A 14,711-nucleotide genomic window follows, 5' to 3' on the forward strand; every position below is an offset into this window, starting at 1 on the left:
CTCTATCCTGTGTGCAGATGTGGTCACCCCATTTAAAAAGAGATATACTGGAATGTTCAGAAAAGGGCAAGAAACATTATTAGGGGTATGGAATGGCTTCCTTTATGAGGAGAGATTAATTAGTCTGGTACTTCTTATCTTGGAAGAGAGACATGTTGGGGGGGGGGGTATGAGAGAGGTCTATAAAATCATGACTGGTTTGGAGAAAATAAGTAAGTAATATTTATTCCTTCTTATAACAAAAGAACTAGGTGTCACTAAATGAAAAAAATAAGGCAACAGGTTTAAAACAAAAGGAAGTATTTCTTCATGCAACACCGTCAACCCTTAGAACTCTTTGACTGGATGGTGTGAAGGGTTTAAAAAAAGAACTAGACCAAGTCAATGGTGATTAACCAGGATGCCTCTGTCCGGACTGGGAATGAACAAGGATGGATCACATGATGATTCCTGGTTCTGTTCATTTGCTCCGGGGCACCTGGCATTGGCCACTGTTGGAAGACAGGATGCTGGGCTAGCTGGACCTGCAGCAGCCCCAGTAGGGCTAGTCTTAAACCAGGTTCCTGGCTTCCCAGCGAGGTTGCTGCCCGGTCTCTGCTCCAAGCCAGGCTGTTATGCGGGCTGTTGCTGAGAGCCCTGCTACCCTTTGAGATGCTGGTTCCATGGGCTCCTGGTCCCCTCTTGGCTCCCTGCTGGGAGAATGGCCAGTGGTGCTGGAACAATTGTTGAGGTGGGGACTGAGCTGCATCCCGCCTTACCCCTCCCTGCCCCTAGCGCTGGGGGCCGTGGGGCCAGTGGCCAGACCGGCCTAGGGGGCGCAGCGGGGGGGGGGGGGGGCAGGATACAGAACCAGCCGGCGTTCGGCTTCTCCGCGGGGGGCGGGGAGAGCAAGTCGCGGCTCCGCCCCCCGGCCGCCAGCCAATCACAAGCGGAGTGGCGCGAGGCTGCCCGCCCCCCTCCCCCCGCGGGAGAGCCCAGCCGGCCGGGGTAGAGCCCGGCGCTCACCCCCGGGAGCCCCTCTCCGCACCGGCTGGGCAGGGCCCATGGTGGGAGCCGCCCCCAGCAGAGGGCGTGTTTGGCCGTAACCCTGGAAACCAGCCGCAGCCGCATCTTCTCTGGCAAGCGGCGCTTCGGCTGCGGGCGGGGGTGAGTGGGTGCGAGCGCGGCGCGGGGAGCTGAGGGGACGGGGGGGGGGGGGGCGTGTGTCTGTAGCTCGTGCCAGCCCCAGGCGATCACACAGACAGACAGACAGACGCACAGACACGCTCTCTGCGTCAGGGGTGGAAGATGGAGCCTGGGCTGAGCTTCGCAGCGCGGCTGGGATTATGGACTAAGAGTAGGTTTGTCCTGTGGGCTGGTGTGTCCCCGCCGCAGGCCAGAGCACCCGCGTTCAAAGGTGCCTCTGTTTCTCTGAACACTTTATCTCACCCATTACACAGGTATCACCCCTGATATCATCACCTCACCGACACTAACCTCCCCCCTCATCCCCCCTCTCTTCTAAAATCTCATTTCTCAGTTCACTTGTTTTTGATTGTATCACTTGGTGCCAATTTTCTTCCACTATTTGATCTGAGGAAGTGGGTCTGGCCCACGAAAGCTCATCGCCTAATAAACCATCTTGTTAGTCTTTAAAGTGCTACATCGTCCTGTATTTTGTCTCTCCTTCCTCAGTACTTCTCCCCTTTGTGTAGGGCAGTCAGCTCTGCTGGCTGTGCAATGACTAAGGTGTTCTTCATTTTCACTCCAGTCAGTCCTGCAAGGTGATAAAGGGTTTGTAAGTGGTCCTCACCTAATGCGTGGCACTTGCCACCCAGAGAAACCTGTTTCTGGGGCAAGATCATCTTAATTCTGTAGCTAAAATCTTTTCATTTTACTTTCCGTGTAAAGCTCTTTACTGCAAACTCAAAACAGGGGAATCATTTTATAGTCAGTGATGCCCCAGTTCAGTTTTTTTATGATTGTGTACATGGAACAAACTAGGTCAAGGATTATTAGTTTACTACAATATTGTAAAACCTCCATTGGATCAATCATTTTTCAATGGAGCACATTCTTCAATATTGCTGATTTGCTAATATGTGTGTGCTGTGGCTGCAGCCACTCTTATGTTTTAGGGTCTCTGTCATACTATATACATTTTCATATTTAATAGACATGTCAGACATAGCCAAGGATAAGGCAGCACGTCTGTTAAAGAAAAGAGGCAGCATATCCTCTGTAAGCAGCCATGAAGTCAAAGCAAAAGAAATCCTTGGAAAAAACAAAGAGTGAGTAGTTCTTTTTTCCTAATTTGTATTCTAAAATGTCAGTGCATTAGTTAGGAAATTGAGAAATAAAAAGGGTAGTTGTTGAAGGGTTGTTTTGAATCTAACTCCTGTTTCTGAAGCTTCTTTGCATAGCAATTCCTAAGGAAAAATGTTCTGTCATTCAGGCATCACTGTAAAAGTGCTTTTTCTCATCATTGATTACTTCACTAAATCTGAAATTTAAATGTTTGGGACCTTTTTAGTGCAAACATACTGTCATAAACAACACATGTAAATGCTGATCGATGTAATAAGTTGGGGGTTACTTGAAGAACTGGTTCTTGGTAATGATTAAGATCACCCCTGATTTCAAGAGGCCCAGAAAGCTGTCTAATGCTCTGGCTCCAATCCAGCAAAACACTTTAAGGATATGAGTAGTCCCACTGAACTCTGTAGGATTACTCATTTCCTGAAGTTTAAAAAGTGCTTAAATGTTTGGGTCAGGGCCTGTGTACTGAGATGAAGCCCATGGAGAGTACCCATTTAAAAATGTTAATTGTAACCGGATGGTTTCCTTGTTTTTGTCTTGGTGAGGGAGGAACTGCTTGTGCGTTTTAAGTTTTTTCTCTCTCTTTTTTTGAAAATATTTATGTTTACTCTCCCTCTCAAAATCCTTTCCCTCTACCACCTTTAATGGGAAGAGGAAAAGTTCATCTTTGGGATTTCTGTCTTCTAATTATTCCTTCCAATGTGCATTCTGAATTCAGCTTTTTTTTTTCAAAACTAATGTCCATTTAAGAAAAAATTTGCTGTGTAGAATTGAGTAAAGCAAAACAATCACTTTTAAATATTCATTTATTTTTATTATAACAAACACAGTAATAAATGCCAGAATTCAAAAGGATTTCAAATGCAGTGTTTCTGTGATTCCTTTCATAACTGTGTAACTGGTGACTGCCATGTTGGAGACTGAACCAGGAACCTCCAGACTGAAAATCATGAGATGAAAGACAGAGGCTATAACAACTCATGCCCCCTATGAATTGGAACATAGGGAAGCAATAACATATTCACCCAGTGGGTTCCATTTGGAACCAGAAGGTAGATTCCATTATAGAGTGTGTCCCTTTTTAGGGGGTCACCTCAATCCACAGACAAGCTTAGTGATAATTTGAATACAAAGAAGAGTGACAAAGTATTTACCAAAATTATATTATGTAAAGTTGTATTTTAAGATGAATTTTGCTTGCTTCGTATATCAGAGTCTATCAAAATTATTTTTATTTATCTCTATCCTGCTTCCCCACCACCCTCCTTAAAATTGAGCAGTTGACCCCCTAGCTGCTTCTAAAGTCTGGGCTTCTTTACTGTATTTATGTTACAGTAAAACCAAATTAAGGTTTTACAATGATAGTTTTGCTTTATTCTATTCAACTCCATGCAGCTAGAAACATAATTTGTTTTCTTAAGTGCAGATTAATTTTTAAAACAGAAGCTCTGTTCAGAATACACTTTGGCAAATTTATGCATTATGTCATTTAAAAATAGTTAGCTTTACAAGGCAGAATAGATATTTTGTTTCCACTACTCTTTAGTGTTTAACGGCTGTGTATGTCCCACTAAGTGGCAGCATATTTCTTTAGCATCGAATATCCTGAGAGAAGACATTCTTAACTGATCTTATTTTGATATAAAACAGTCCAAAGATGATCTTAACGTTTTCTGAGAGAGTAGAGACACACAGCTTTCTATCTACAATTTTGCATTCTATTTTTATCAACATCATTTTGAATATACACTAGTTTATACAGTCACTTTTTGGATTATTTTTAGCTCCATGAGCACAGTATCTTATATGGATGAACCTGGTCATGATATTCCTCGTCTTGCTGTTCAGTTGGAGAACACTTATCAGCTGGGTATGGAACACTTCCTCCTCAATCTCATGCTGGGGAAAAAAAAGGAATAATCTCAGTATAGGCATAACTGGGTGAAATTTAATGCTCTGTGATATAGCTGTTAAATTAATTGCTCTAATGATCCCTTCTGACCATCAAATATGAATTGAAAATGTAAACTGCATCACTCAGGTACTCGCTAAATGGATATATAATATTAAGGAGAAACCGTCAAAATGTAGTCAGTTTAAAAAAACAAAAACAAAAACCTACTATTGTTTCCATTGCTATATTTGCCCTGAACTGTTTTTGACAGTTTTTGTAGTTTTACAATCACCTCTCTGTGTTTTTTAAAAAAAACCTAAAACACATCATCTCTCCCTGTTGTGTGAAAAAACATATAGAGACTGCCAAATAGCAGTTAAATGCATCAAGTTATCAAATTAACGACTTAAATTTAGAAAAAAAATTCTATAAATTTTATTATAGTCTTAGTTGCCACCTTTAATAATTGTAAATTGAAAAATTTAAGGGAGAACAAGGATTTTGAGGTTGATAGGATCTCTTTAAGATAACTGTTTTATCAGGAGTGCGTCTCTTAATTTCTAGACCGGGAGGCATAGTAATTTATCTTCTTGATTTTCAAGTAATACTAAGGGCTCCAAATCAGTGCCACTCTTTGCTAGGTACTGTACAAACTCATAACAAAAGGATTGTCCTGCCCCTAAATTGTTACGGCCATAAAGGCTCCTGATAAAACAGCTTTATCATAATTGAGTCTGAGCATGAGAGAATATTAGGGATCAAAATTCGTATTAGTTTAGAATTGAAAATAGCATGATGTATATTTTAATTGAAAACAAAGTTTAGGCATCTAAAAGTTGCAGTGTCTGAGGTGCTATTAACAGCTAGGGAAGGAGTTTATTTATTTTTTTTTGGCTAAAGGTATAGGAGCAATTAATTCACAGCATAGTAGATGGATAAAGTTTGTCCACTAAATGGTCTTGGCGCTGGTTAGGAAACAGTTTTCCCATCCCAGTAAAATATTTAAGATTTTTTTTAAAATCCAATTTTGAATTGAGACAAAAAGTTGCAATCTTAAAAACTTTTGTGAACTGACAAACCAAAAAGATTTCAGTTAGGGTCAAATTTTTGTTTTGATCATTTCAAATTGTTTCAGTTAACTTTCAACCATTTTTGGAGTGCTATACAGTGTCATAACTTGTAACCCTTTCTGTTAAGTGAAAAGCCCGTATCTACTTTGGTTGTGTTCTGTGTATTTATCTGATTTTTTCTTTTAATCACGAATAACTGATCTTTTGCTCTTTGGTCTGGTCTAAATCCAGTCTCTTTCTCTGCAGATGCCATTTCCACATACCTCTTTATGCTCTTTTGCAACCTCTTGATGAATAGGGTTGCCAGGTGTCCAGTTTTCACCCGGACAGTCCAGTAATCGCATCTTCTGTCTGGTAAAAAGGCCGGAAGGGGACATTCTTCCCCTGCCACATCTGGCGGGAGTATTGGGGCAGCACGGCAATTTAAAGGAGACTTTTTTTTTTTCCAACCAATTTTTTTCCCTGCCATGTTTGGGATTTTTTGTGAAAGTATCTGGCAGCCCTATTGATGAATGCTTTCACTTGTACTGTAATTAACTTAAATTTCTAAATGAAATAGGGATGTAAAGTCTATGGATGTAATAGTATAACCATTTATACAGTTAATCAATAAGCCTGGGTTCATTGGTGACCATTATTGGTTACATGCAGGCTCCTGGCCCCACTCCCAGGGAGCTGGCTACCACCCCACCCTGCAGGCTCTGTATCAGGGGTGGCTGTTGACTCCCAGGGAGCGGGGAGGCAGGTAGGAACTAATGTGTGCTGGGAGCACTTACACGGTTACCTAATTAACTGCTTTCTAACACCCCTAGTAAAATCCTGTTTAATGAGTTAACTGGTCAAATGTTATGTTTAACCAGTTAACTGTTTAAATGAGGGCAGAATATGCCCCACCTGCGTTGGGACACCTGGGGCAGGAACACCCCCCACCTGCAGCGCAGTGGGCCCACCTAGGCAGGAGCGCTTGAGCTGGCAGGTGGGGGGCTGTTCTAGTCTGGCTGGGCCGCTCGTTGACTGTAACCGGTAAATATCCTTTGATAAGGGTGATATTTAGCAGTCAACCATTCACATCCCTAAAGTGTAATGTTTCAAAATGGGAAACTAATTTTTCATTTTTAAATGTTAGAAACAGAATGTTTGATCAGTTTAGAAAAAATTTCAAAAATTGTTAGAGTCAAAAAATTTACTGAAACTGACCTTTTCTCTCCAGCAATTTCAGTGAGAGAACTAATCAATGTTTTTTAACGGGAAGATTTGCTGAAAAATTACTGAGTAGCTGTACATGGCGCACTTGTCAATCTTCTTGTAAGGCAATCTTTTAAACTAAGACTTATGTATAAGAACTTACTGAGAACATTTTATAGGATCAAACCAATATACATTTCTGCCACAAAACTGCCTGATCCACAATTGCATTTTTCCAGAGAGACAATAAAATATTCTTGACCTTTGAGGAACGTGAGGAAGGAAATACTTCAACTGCTGCTGTTCTGCTGGTTATAGTACTTCTAGTACTTTGAAGGGAATTACATTTACATTGAATAGATTTCAGCATGGAAGAGGTATAACAAACTGTAGGTATCCTCTTTTTGTGCACCTTAATTAAAAGTCAGAAAACACTCCAATACTAGGGAGAAGAGGTTAAAAAAATACATCAAAATAAACCTGGGAACTTTTCTTGCTGCTTTAAAAATAAAGTTATATGGTGGCACAAATGTGGAATTTAGAAAACAATCCATATTTAGGCAGATTCCTTCCCAGAAGCTTCTTAGTAGGGTATCTATCATATAGCATTTGTTTCAAGTGATTGTTAGCAGGTCACGTTAGCATACAGCTAACCATATATTTACTTTTGAATTAGAGAGGTCTATTGATGTCTTACATGGTTGTCACTCCTGTTTTACTTACCAGTTTTATTTTCTGGTAAAAATTCTGGAGGGGAATGAGAATGAAAGAATCTCATTAAAAATTCCCAAAGAGCTACAAACCTTAATTTGCAAAAGCGACGAGGAGTCCTGTGGCACCTTATAGACTAACTGAAGTGTAGGAGCATAAGCTTTCGTGGGCAAAGACCCACTTCGACAGATGCATGCAGATGCATGGGTCTTTGCCCACGAAAGCTTATGCTCCTACACTTCAGTTAGTCTATAAGGTGCCACAGGACTCCTCGTCGCTTTTGCAGATTCAGACTAACACGGCTACCCCTCTGATACTTGAAACCTTAATTTGTTACTTAATTTTCTGGTAAATCTATTATAAGGTTGTAATTAAAGAGAAAATATATATATATATTGGAAGATGCTTCATTTTCCAGTAATAAAAATCAGTCTCTCTCTTTAATTTGGGGGGGAATTAATGTTCTTAAAATGAAATATTGTAATAGCGCTGGCTAGAAGAGATGCTGTGCAAGCTTGAATAAAGCACCTCAGTTCTGATCTTTACCATCACTCCCATTTCAGTTTCTGGTCTCTTTTAAATAGACTTTAAACCATACCAAATTGTATAGTAGCTTTATAATGGCTGAGATCATAAAAGTATTATATAATTTTGACTTGAATTCAGGTCTTCAAAGAGAGACACAAGCACATATCTAGCGTTTTAGTTCACTGTACTAATTAGTCTCTTTTCATTAGTCATTTTGATTAATCAGGTTAAAAAAGCAGTTTACAATGTGTGTTCAGTTATTCTCAAAATGGACTTACAAATTAAAGCATTATAAAATATCTGTATATACCAGGTCCTGCAAAACGTTTTCCAGTGGTCACAGTAAATAATATTTTGAAGGATGTGCTGACTAGTTATCTTCAACAAGAAAAATATGAAGCAGAACTATGCAGACAAATGACAAAGACCATCTCTGAGGTACAAAAAATAAATTATTAGTACAATTACACTTTTGGGGTAAATTATGGGTCAGATTCACCCCCTTTTTGTGACTTGTCAGGCTTGTGACAAATGGGTGAGCCAAATTGCACAACATCCTTCCTCTGGTCCTCAAAATTAATGCAGAAAATGGAACAGTCCCAGGTAACTTATGGGGAGCCCCCAGATGGTCATAGGGGGCTTCTGTGGCCAGAGGAGAGTTATTCTACTGAATTTATCCTCTGAATCATCCATGTGAGTGTGTTTTAGGTGTACCATATGCTAAGGATGTTAGTGTGTATTTTAGTAATTACAGTTGCAACAATTAGCAGTTGCATGGTTACTAAAAGACTCCAGGGGTGGGACTGACGGCCCTTGTGCTTCTGGGGAGCCCCCTGCCATCCCAAGCTGCTGCCTCTATCCATGAGGGGGTCCAGTTTAAACTTGGCTCCCACACAGACTGACTGCCACCCCGTGTTGCTGTCTCTGATATAAAGGGAGCAGCAGCCCCTGTCTGTGAGCAGGCCTGAGCTCCCCATGGACAGAGGCTGCTCTGGCATCCTGCTTGCCCTCTCTCCTCCCACGCTGCTGCCTCTGATAGAGAGACAGCAGCACAGGAGCCAGGCAGTTCTGTAGGAGCCGATATGCACGGGCAGCCGGCTAGAAAATTGGCTTCCCATGGGGAGCTGGCTAGAAAATTGGCTTCCCATGTGTACCATGCTCCCACCTGCACCCCTCATACTCCACATTGTGGCCTCTCTATCAGAGGCAGAAGTATAGGGTTGGGGGGTAGGCAGCTCCACAGGATCTGGTGCTCACAGTGAGCAGGCTTTTAAGCTGCCTCCCCCGAAGCAGCAGCTTCCTCTTGCCCCCTGTGATGCTGCCTCTGTGGGAGGCAGTGGGAGGGGGGCAGGTGGCTCTGCAGGAACCAACATGTGCGGGGAGGTGACTTAAAAGCTGGCTCCCCACAGGCACCAACTCCCGCCTTTCCCTCCCCTTGCTGCCTATGATACAGAGGCAGCAAGTAGGGAGGGGGATGGCATGTAATCGTTTGGATTAACTGGTAAGCCTTAGATTTATCAGTTAATCGTTTAAATGGCTATACGCTGCCCATGGTGGGGATGTTAATGGGATGTCGATGTTAGTGCTAGCTCTCCTGTGAATCCCTAGGATCTGCCAGATTACAAGACAGGGAAACCCTGTATCCCTGACAAGACGGTGCCTCAGTTTTTTTTTCTTCAAAATCATAGAACCATAGAGCTGGAAGAGACCTCAGATGGTCATCAAGTCTAGCCCCCTGCTCTAGGCAGGACCAATCCCAACTAAATCAACCCAGCCAGGGCTTAGTCAAGCCAAGACTTAAACACCTCTAGGGATGGAGACTCCACTGCTTCCCTAGGTAACCCTTTCCAGTGCTTCACCACCCTCCTAGTGAAATAGTTTTTCCTAATATCTAACCTGGACCTCTCCCACCACAACTTGAGACCATTGCTCCTTGTTCTGCCATCTGTCACTACTGAGAACAGCCTTCCTCCATCCTCTTCGGAACCTCCCTTTAGGAAGTTAAAGGCTGCTATCAAATCCCCCCTCACTCTTCACTTCTGCAGACTAAACAGACCCAACTCCCTCAGCCTCTCCTCATAAGTCATGTGCTCCAGCCCCCTGATCATTTTGGTTGCCCTCCGCTGGACCCTCTCCAATGCGTCCACATTCTTTTTGTAGTGGGGGGCCCAGAACTGGACACAATACTCCAGATGTGGCCTCACCAAAGCTGAATAAAGGGGAATAATGACAACTCCGGATCTTCTGGCAATGTTCCTCTTAATGCAACCTAATATGCCATTAGCCTTCTTGGCTACAAGGGCACACTGTAGACTCATATCCAGCTTCTCATCCACTGTAACCCCCAGGTCCTTTTCTGCAGAACTATTACTTAACTGGTTGGTCCCCAGCTTGTAACTATGCTTGGGATTCTTTCGTCCCAAGTGCAGGACTCTGCATTTGTCCTTGTTGAACCTCATCGGATTTCTTGTGGCCCAATCCTCCAATTTGTCTAAGTCATTCTGGACCCTATCTCTGCCCTCAATGGTATCCATGTCTCCCTCTAGCTTAGTATCATCTGCAAACTTGCTGAGGGTGCAATCCATCCCCTCATCCAGGTCATTAATAAAGATATTGAACAAATCCGGTCCTAGAACCGAACTTTGGGGCACTCCGCTAGAAACCGACCTCCATCCTGACATCGAGCCGTTGATCACTACCCGCTGGGTCCGATCTTCTAGCCAGCTTTCTATCCTTTTTACCATCCATTTATCCAATCCACATTCCCTTAACTTGCTGGCAAGAAAATTGTGGGAGACTGTATCAAAAGCCTTGCTAAAGTCAAGATATATCATATCCACTGACTTTCCCACCTCCACAGAGCCAGTTACCTCATCATAGAAGCTAATCAGATTGGTCAGGCACGACTTTCCCTTTGTGAATCCATGCTGACTATTCTTAATCACTTTCCTCTCTTCCAAATGCCTCAAAATGGATTCCTTAAGGATCCCTTCCATGATTTTTCCAGGAACCGAGGTAAGACTGACTGGCCTATAGTTCCTTGGATCATCCTTCTTCCGTTTTTTGAAGATGGGCACTACATTTGCCTTTTTCCAATCATCCAGGATTTCTCCTGACCTCCACGATTTTTCAAAGGTAATGGCCAAAGGCTCCTCAATGACATTTGCCAACTCCCTCAGTACCCTCGAATGCATTAAGTCCTGACCCATGGATTTATGTACGTTTAGCTTTTCTAAATAGTTCCTAACCTGTTCTTTACCCACCAAGGGCTGTCCATCTTCATCCCATCTTGTGTCACTTAGTGCATTAGTCTGGGAGCCCACCTTATCCGTGAATACAGAGGCAAAGAAAGCATTGAGTACTTCAGCTTTCCCCACATCATCTGTCACTAGGTTACCTCCTTCATCCAGTACCACCCTCTCTGATCACCTTCTTCTTGTTAACGTGCCTGTAGAAACCTTTCTTGTTATCCTTCACATCCTTAGCCAGTCAAAATTCCATTTGCGCTTTCGCCTTCCTGATAACCCCCCGGCATTCTCGAGCTATACCTTTAAACTCCTCCCTGGTCATTTGTCCAAGTTTCCACTTTTTGTAAGTTTCCTTTTTGTGCTTAAGTTCACCAAGGATTTCCTCTGTAAGCCAATCCGGTCTCCTACCATGTTTGCCTCTCTTGCTATGCGTCGGGATGGTTTCTTTCTGTGCCTTCAATAAGGCTTCTTTAAAATACTGCCAGCTGTCCTGGACTCCTTTCCCCTTCATGTTAGCATCCCAGGGGATTCTGCCTGTCAGGTCTCTCAGGGAGTCAAAATCTGTTCTTTTTTGAAGTCCAAGGTGTGTATTTTACTACTCTCTTTTCTTCCTTTGGTCAGGATCCTGAAATCTACCATCTCATGATCACCAATTTGGTGACAATCTGTTAAGCATGAAGGTGCCATCTTTTTTGTAGACAATTTTCATATTTGAGCTACGCTTTGCTCTAACTCAGTGATGGGCAACCTAGGCTAGCGAGTGGACCACATTTCACAGTGGTGGGCATGCGGCCCATCGGGCTTGAATTTGTGGCCTGTGAAACATTTTGTTTACTATTGCCTATGTACAGGGTTCCAGATTCCACTCATTTTGGTCCACATAGGTACTGTTTTTTCCCTAATGGAAAAGTAATGTGCATGTAAAACAAGGGTACATTAAATGAGATGCATGCTGATTGCACACATTTGTGAGAGCTGTGCACACCCTCTGCATCCATCAAAAAGCTGCTATGGTTCAGTTGGCATTCCCCACAAATTCTAGGTATGCAAGCGCAGTTAGCAAAACTGCCCTATCCTTGGAGGCCATCTTGATTATGACAGTCTTGTGGCCCACTGAGATGTGTGGCTCACTCACTAGCCTAGTTTGTCCATTGCTATCATTTTCACGTGCCTATCAGTTTAATAATACCAGTAGGAAAAAACCTATGTGGATAGAAACCAGTGGAATCTGGCAACCTTGCATGTGATCAACAGTAAACAAAATGTCTTGTGGGCCACACACATACAAGCCTGATGGGCCTCAGGTTGCCCATCGGTGCTGTAATTCATCACGAAGATGCCACCTCTTTTTAAAATTGTAACTCCTGAAGTTAATCCCTTTTGTGATGAGGTATTTCCAAGAATTGATATTACTGTCATCAATGTTGAAATACTGATTCATTGGTGCTGTAACCTCAGTCTCACATATTCGACCCTCTAGTGGGACTGGAATACTTACTGGATGATGTTGCAAGTCTGTGGTTAGGTGATTATCAACAAGATTCTTGAAAATGTTCAATAATACTAGACATAGCATCTTTATAGTATACTGTATCAAGGCAGTGATTTTACCCTCTGAAGCTAGTATATAAAATAATTTGTCTGAACATGTTTCTCTCTTATAGGTTATTAAGGCTCGGGTAAAAGACCTTATGATACCAAGGTACAAAATTATTGTGATTGTACATATTGGACAACTAAGTGAACAGAGCATGCAAATTGGAAGCAGATGTGTTTGGGATCCTGCCAGTGATACATTGTCATCATATGCTTTCAAAAATACCTCACTATTTGCTCTTGCAAATGTCTATGCTGTTTATTTTGAATAACAAAACGTTCTAGTTTTATCAGCAGAAGAAAAATATCTAACTTATCATGTTTATATTAGAAAAACTGTTAGAAGACATAGTCAGTGAACATACAATTGTTTTAAAATGGAGAAAATAGGCCTTTCAGTGATAAATATAATAATCATGCAAACTTAAACCATTTTCAACTCTTGCTACTTTCCACAGGAAATGATTAATACTAATAAGACATTTTGCACCTGATTCTTTAATTGTGTTTCAGAACCACATATCACTGTATTAGCTTGTATCATTGTTATTTGCTCTAATTAAATCCTGGACCTCAGTTTCAGTACCAAAGTAAAAGGGCTTTATGCATTAGGCCAATCTGAGATTTGCAGAAGTTAAAAAAAATGCTTTCATTATGGAGTTAAAATGTTGAGCAGCTGCACAGCTATGTCACAAGCTGTGACCAGTATCCTAAAAGATTTACAAGTACTAGATCCATGCATTTCATTGTCTTCAGCCCCTTCCCCCCACCCCCGTGGCATAAGTGATGTCCCTGTTCACCCCTTTCTCATGTGGCATCTCTGATTCTGTTTTGATTATGGCTGAGAGTCTTCTGCACATTTTAGTTATGGATATGGCTTAGGCCTCCTCCAAGTCACTGAGGAAGATCTACCCATTCCATGGCAGCGAAGTACCGAGTTAAAATCCAACACAAACCACAAGAACCTTCTGTCTTCTGGGCTCAAATTTCATTCCCCTTCGTTTCACACGGATCCCAGATGCAGCTTGCTCTCCCTACCAAGTTTCTGGTAACAAACTGTCCTTCCCAACTGGTCCTCAATTAAGCTGGCTTTTTACTTTTAATTGCACCCTCCAAGCCTAACAGCTCTTGCAAGTGAATCAGGGTGGGGCTAGACCATCTTTCCTCCTGCTTCTATTTCCAGTGTTGCAAAGCTGTAGCGCTTCCACTTTTTCTTTTTGCAATGAGAGAATTTTGACCCTTGACTAGTAAGAATTAAGAACCATGAGGAAAATCTAGATAAGTATCATGACAGGTAAAACCAGCTGATTATGCTGAGAAATATTTTATTGTACTGGAAGCAGCAGTGTGTCTAATTAGTGGTATGTATATGAAATTCTGTTTCTATTTTACTTAATAAAATCAATTAGTTAAAACTGCCCTGTGCAAGAGGTGGAACTAATGATTTAATGTTTTCAGGTAGTTTTATTTCTTTATAGTTTCTGGATTAAAATGAAAATCCAATTTAAATCCTTATCAATCTAATCTTTTAGGCTATGTCTACACCACAAACCTCTACCTTTATAGCTATAAGATCTCCTATATATAGTCACTCTGTGCCGGTTGGAGAGAGCTCTCCTGCTAGCATAATTAAACCATCCCCAATGAGCAATGTTAGCTACGTCATCTGGAAAGCGTCTCCTGCAGATGTCGCTCTGTCAGCACCAGCACTTTTGCTGGTGACATGTCTGTTAGATTGTGTTCTTTTTCACACCTCAGACTGACAAAAGTTTACCAACAAGAGTGTATACAGAACCTCACTTTCTTAAAGGCTTAAATTGTTATCTGCTCTGCTCCTAGTTGTTTTTTATACCTGAAACTAAATATTTTGAAAACAGTTGATAAATTACCCAGGAAAAGTTGAGATGACACCATTTAGATTAGAGGAGAACACTTTTGTTTAAATAGCATAAGAAATTTGATCTAATGCCAGATGTCATTTGCTAACCAAACGTGCCAAGTGATTTTTAATTGTTCCATCAGTTGACCACTAAGCATGAGGTCATGATAAATGCTTAAACCAAAATATATAGATATTAGGGGTATTTGCTCCTTTTGATTCACTCATGGAATCCCAATTGATACAAATTAGAGTTGTGTGCAAAGATGGAATTTATCCCCCATACAAAACCCTTTATTACA

The 14,711-nt window shown here is 41.7% G+C and overlaps 1 protein-coding gene across 1 annotated transcript; it reads left to right on the top strand.

Moving 5' to 3' along the window:
* The first annotated feature begins 943 nt into the window (after positions 1-943).
* Positions 944-13,949, top strand: DYNLT5 (dynein light chain Tctex-type family member 5). The gene is made up of 5 exons (XM_075936187.2): positions 944-1,146; positions 2,156-2,270; positions 4,083-4,168; positions 8,000-8,124; positions 12,599-13,949. Exons 2-5 carry the CDS (start codon positions 2,158-2,160, stop codon positions 12,800-12,802), a joined length of 528 nt encoding a protein of 175 aa, XP_075792302.1. The 5' UTR covers positions 944-1,146; positions 2,156-2,157; the 3' UTR covers positions 12,803-13,949.
* Positions 13,950-14,711: the final 762 nt, after the last annotated feature.

Source organism: Pelodiscus sinensis, chromosome 9 (genome assembly GCF_052426305.1).
Source record: "Pelodiscus sinensis isolate ZL-2025 chromosome 9, ASM5242630v1, whole genome shotgun sequence".
NCBI classification, from domain to species: Eukaryota; Metazoa; Chordata; order Testudines; family Trionychidae; genus Pelodiscus; species Pelodiscus sinensis.